The sequence below is a fragment of the Plectropomus leopardus genome, unplaced genomic scaffold, assembly GCF_008729295.1.
Source record: "Plectropomus leopardus isolate mb unplaced genomic scaffold, YSFRI_Pleo_2.0 unplaced_scaffold1187, whole genome shotgun sequence".
Classification (NCBI taxonomy): Eukaryota; Metazoa; Chordata; class Actinopteri; order Perciformes; family Serranidae; genus Plectropomus; species Plectropomus leopardus.
The window spans coordinates 1-5,841 of record NW_024612582.1 but is presented as its reverse complement, the minus strand read 5'-3'; the positions used below and the strand labels follow the sequence as shown (position 1 = coordinate 5,841).

At 40.5% G+C, this 5,841-nt stretch overlaps 1 protein-coding gene across 1 annotated transcript; it reads right to left on the bottom strand.

The window, feature by feature from the left end:
* Positions 1-966: 966 nt before the first annotated feature.
* LOC121963607 (spore wall protein 2-like) lies at positions 967-5,617 on the bottom strand (the record flags this gene model as incomplete). The annotated part of the gene is made up of 6 exons (XM_042513889.1): positions 967-1,794; positions 1,837-3,093; positions 4,343-4,402; positions 4,483-4,577; positions 5,160-5,346; positions 5,426-5,617. Coding segments are annotated over 6 exons (2,577 nt in total), but the record flags the coding sequence as incomplete, so codon positions are not given.
* Between the last annotated feature and the right edge of the window lie 224 nt (positions 5,618-5,841).

The following is a 5,841-nucleotide window of genomic DNA, read 5'->3' as shown; positions in this document are numbered from 1 at the left end:
TTTAACAACGCCCTCCTTCCCAAAATCATTCCTTAAAAGTTATCATACTTTAAAACTACAAAAAAATTAAAACAAAATCATTTATTATATAAACAAAAATGAATAAAAAATTAAATAGAAAATGGAAAAGAAGAAAAATATAAATCACGGTTTTTCTTTATGCCTTCCACAAGTATTTAAACCTTTGAACACTGAGCAATTTGGGTTGATTTCTTCAAAAACAAGGTGAAATAAGACAACTTGGTATGAAATGTTCCACAAAATGCAGAAACTTAGTATTTAACTTATAACTTAGTATTTATTTTAAATTATTTTAAAAAGCTAGGAAAAAAATGTTTGTTTGTTTTTGTGCTATTTTTCATGTAATTTAACAATCAGTCTATTTTTTAATCTATTAAATTCTTGAAATCAATTTTCTGACCATGTTTTTGAGAGAAATTAAAGCAGTTTGGTCCGTTTTCATTAATGCAGCCCATCAGAAGCACAATAAAGAAGTTTTTCTCTTGTTATTGATGTTTTTTAAACCACATTTACTGTTGTTGCACCTAATCTTCTCTGTGTCAATAATACTGAGCCAAATGTAACAAAATACAAAAAAATGTCCCGTACATGACGAGCACAGCTGGATACAAACTACTCTTCATAACACAAATACACAATTTTCATAAGCTGCCATAAAAAGAAGTAAACAAAGATGTTAAAAGCAAAAATTAAGACGAGTTTTATAAAAAGTGAAATGAGAAACGGATGAGAAGATGAAATGAAAATGAGAAGAATCAGAGCAGTAAAGGCACCGCTGTGGGATTTGGTTCGTACTCAAACGTTAACGCTCATAAACCGACATTTAAATTGACATAAAATTTGTGTAAAACACGAAGATTTGAGTAAAAAAAAATCACTTTGATCGAGCAAAGTCTGCACATTTTCTGCTTCTCATAGAAGTCACGGAATCAGTTAATCAATAAAAATACTGATCGATCGACGGTGAAAATAACGTGACGTAACGCGTTATTTCAGGTTGAGGTACTGCGGCAACACGTCGTCCCAAAACTCCTCCGACTCCTCCGCTGCCTGACCTTTGACCCCCGACCTCTGTTTACTCTTTACTCTTTGGACTTCAGCTGACTTTTTCTTTTTTAGGACCTCCTCCTCCTCTTCATCTTCATCAACCTCCTCTTCTTCTTCTTCCTCCTCCTCCTCCTCTTCATCTTCATCAACCTCCTCTTCTTCTTCCTCCTCCCCCGCTTCATCTTCATCAACCTCCTCTTCTTCTTCCTCCTCCTCTTCATCCTCATCAACCTCCTCTTCTTCTTCTTCCTCCACCTCCTCCTCTTCATCTTCATCAACCTCCTCTTCTTCTTCTTCTTCATCTTCCTCCTCTTCATCCTTCTCCTCCTCCTCTTCATCCTCATCAACCTCCTCTTCCTCTTCTTTTTCATCTTCATTAACCTCTTCCTCCTCCTCCTCCTGTTCCTCCTCCTCCTCATCTGCATCAACCTCCTCTTCCTCTTCTTCTTTTTCATCTTCATTAACCTCTTCCTCCTCTTCTTCCTCTTCTTCCTCCTCTTTATCAACTTGTTCTTCCTCCTCCTCCTCCTCATCTTCTTCTTCTTCGTTTACCTCATCTTCCTCATCTTTGTCAGGCTCTTCCTCCTCTTCACTCTCTTTTTCCACAACATTCTCTTCCTCTTCCTCCTGCTTCTCACTTTCACTCTCCTCTTCCTCATCCTCCTCACTCTCCTCCTTATTTTCACTCTCATCTTCCTCACTACTCTCCTCCTCTGCTTCTTCCTCTTCCTCTGCACTGCTCTCCTCATCCTCCTCTTCTCCTCCCTCCGTCTCACTCTCTAAATCACTCCCTTCTTCCTCCTCCGATGATGACTTCATGGACTCACTTTTGCCCTCCTCTTCCTCACTTTCCAAATCTTCCTCCTCACCCTCAGACTCTCCTCCTTTGCTCTCTTGACTCGACCCCTCCTGGTTCTCCTCCTGGTTCTCCTCCTCCTCCTCCTCCTCCTCTTCTGCATTGCCTGCTTTGCTCTCTTTTGACTTGTCATCACTTTCGCTTCCAGCTGTCACGGTTGCTTCCTCCTCTTCCTCCTCCTCTTCTTCCTCCTCGTCCCTGCTCGCCTCCTCGTCAGTTTCTGACTCATTGTCTGGTTGAAGAGTGTCTTCTTCGTCTTCTGTTTCTTTCTCAAAGCTGCAACTAACCTCCTCTTCCTCCTCCTTGCTCACATCTGCACTAGTTCTCTCCTCCTCCTCTTCCTCCTGATGGACCGTCGCAGACTCCTCCTGCTCACTTTTGTCGTGACTTGTGTCCGTGTCGTCCTGACTCGTCCCGCCGTCGGGACTCTCAGGTATAATGTTGATGCTGACGGCCGACTTGTGGCTCAAATCAGCGGATTCGAATTCCTCGCTGCGTGATTTCGTCGTGTTGTCTTTCAGGGCGCGGCCGCTGCTCTCGGATGGCGAGCTCAAGGACGCTACCTCGTGCATTAACACCGCCCCGGCTGCGAGCGAGGCAGCTCCGGCGAGCAGGCCAAGTTCTGCTTCTTTGTTCGATTTGGCTTCTTTTTTGTTTTTCTCATTTTTGGACTTTTTGGAGAAATCTTCAGGGGTTTTTTTAACCTCAGCGCTTTTGTCACCAGCTGAGCGTTCACCCGACGAGCTGACTCCCGCACTTCGCACCACGATTGGTTTGTTTTTAGAACTGAGAGGTTTAGACGGTTTAGGATCAGAGGCGACGGCCGACTCCTTCTTCCTGCCGACCTCCATCAGCTGGCGTCTCCCTGGAGCCGGCCGCAGTCTCTGCTTGGACGCCGCCTTCCTGATGTCCCCTACGCTCAGTTTGTCCCGTGTCCCCCGCAGCTCCTCCATGGCCATGATCACATTCTCTTTGTTTTTGTGTTTGTGTGGGCTGTGAGGGGCCGCGGAGTGATTGCCGGGGCCCCTCAGGAGCTCGGTGGGGAGCGCGCGGCGAGGAGACGCGGCCCTGCTCTTAGCGGAGGAGAAGCTGCTCTGCCTCAGCAGCGTCCTCTCCTTCATCAGGTTCTCTTTGTGCCCTTTAGAGGTCTTACCGTGCTGACTTTTCCTCTACGAGCGGCGTCAGAGAGCATCGGGAGGACGAGAAAGAGGCATGCATTAGAGAGAGATGAGAGACATGCAGGAAAAAAAAAAAGAGACTAAACAAAATCTGAAGATTTATGAAAATAATGAGAGAAAAATCACAACTTGTTTCTCTGACTTTCATCGAGGAGATATATGAGGATGTTCCTGTTTTCAGTCTCTTCCCTTAAATCCTTGAAATATCTCTTAAAATCCATTTCTTTAGAGCTACTCTTATTTATTTTAAGACATTTTATTTATTTAATTTTTGTTTTATTTATTTTATTTTATTTAATCTTGTGGTATTTATTGCTTTTATTGCTTTTGTGAGTTGTGGTCTTTTTATTTGCATTATTTTATAATGACATTTTGCACCCTGCAACTTGCTTTATTTGTCCCATTGTTTTAATTTTATCTTATGTCTAACCTTGTTTTGTCTCGCTTGTGTTCAGTAGGCTGTTTGGCTTTGTATTGCCTTTTTAATATCCTATTTCTGTTACATTTTACATTTTGCAAACTCTATATTTAAAGGTGCTATATAAATAAAGTTATTATTATTATCAAATATTTTTTAATTGTAAACGTTTCTTTTCTGACAAAAGGGACATTTTAGACATTTAGAATTTAACAAAAAAAATTTACTTTTTTAAAGAAACAACAATGTTAAATGTTTTAAACAATCCCCAATATCTCAAAAGCAAAAAACATCACAAAAATCAGTGAAGTTTTTTTAAGAAAACATGTTTTAAAGACAGGAAAATCACCACGTTTTTGAAAAGAATATCACCAAAAATTTTACAGGAAAAAAGGGCCAACTTTTTTTTAAAGAAAAAATTACTTTTTTAAAAGACTTTTTTTAAAAGTAGCTTTTAAGCACCAAACTTAGGGAGTTTTTTAGAGACATTTTTGGGGCTAAACATGGGTGTTTTTAACAAACTGTGCTGTTTTTCCAGTGGACTTTTAGGCCCAAATGTGGGTGTTTTTCATTGGTGCATGGCTATTTTTCCAGCTTGAAATGGTGCTTAAGCATAATACTTGACTAAATGTACTTAGTGAAATTCCACTACAGGTTATATAAAAAACAACCTCATACATCGACCCGATGAAAGAGAAACTCGCTGTCTAGAGGAAGAGCTGCGTGGTTAAAAGAATGAGCGCAAATTGACAAGGAAGTGAGGAATAAATAGTCAATCAGAAAAGACTCTGTTAATAAAAGACATGAAAACATTGATGTTACCTTCTGAACTGGAGACAGAGTGAGTGTTTTATCAGCAGGGTCCATCTTCATCACATGCGTCTGTCGGGAGGAAGAAGAAGGTAAATGAGCACATGTTTCACCCCTCAGATCTCTGTCAGGCCGCCTCACTGGTCTCTCACCATGTTGAGGAAGTCTGTGGTTTCTCCCAGACCTTTAACGCTGTCCGTGTCCGTCAGGCTCTCCACAACACCGTCTGCGTCGCCTCCTGTCTGCTCTGACGACAGAGAAAACAGAGCCGCACGTTAGCTTCACGCTCTGCCTGCTTTCTGCTACACAAAAACAACTATTATGAACCCAATCTTTTAATTTTATTATGTTCCCAAATCTTGTATTTTGGTGAGACAGCAGTCAGTTCATAGATCTACTTTGATTATTTTTAATTAGTTTAATCCTGCCATGTTCTGATTAAAATAGAGGTTTTCTTTGTGTGCAAATATATAATGCAAGTAATTAAGAAATAATGAATCTGTCATTTATGACCTTAAAATAAATAAAAAAACAAAACATGACATAAATATTACAAATGAATATATACACAATTCAAATAAAAATAACAATTAATTCAAACAAAAAAACATAATAAAATTCAATTAGAAATTGCACATAGTAAATATAGAAAATGCATATAAATATAATGCAAATCAATAAAAAATAATAATTATAATAGATAAATGAAACTTATTAATAAAATAGATAAAAAACAAAACCTAAATGTCATGACATAAAAATATACAAAACGTAAAATGCCTAAAATTGAATAAAATGTTTTTAAGTAAATTTAGGTGGAGGTAGGTACCCTGGTGCATTGACCCTGCGCTCCTGTGTTGGTGAGTGCCGTTGAGCACCTTTGTGTGGGTCAGCTCAGCTGGAGGCAGTCTGGGCGGGATGGTGTGGCTGGAGACGGGAAGTGGCGGGTGGAGGTAGCCGGGCATCATGGCGGGCAGCGTGCGGAACATGGTGCCAAACTGGTCCGGAGATCTCTCCTGTGGAAGGAAAGGTGAGCAGAGTCACGACTCGTTTTCCTGTTTGTGGGAGGACGGGGCCTCTCGGCTGCGTACCCACCCTCTCCCTCCTGCGGACCCGAGCAGAGAGGCTCCTCTGCAGGGTGGAGCTGTCCAACGTGTCCCCCAGCAGCTCCACGTATGGCTTCTCCAGGTAGTCCTCCATCACGTCGTCTTCCTCCAGAGTAACATCAGCACAGCTCTGATCCCGCGGCCGAGCCAAGACCACCATGTGGCATCCGCCACATGTAGCCTGGACAAAGACACAGACTGTCATTATTTCTTCTGTCATCTGAAAAATACTAAAAACTTCTGCATTACTCACAGCAAATCAACATATTTCTATTGTCAATGAAACTTATAATTAATACATTAAACATAAAATACCTAAAAATACATAAAATATTTTAAAGTGAATAAAAAAAGTATTTAAATAAAAATTGTAAAAGTAAATAAAATATCACATAAAGAAATTAC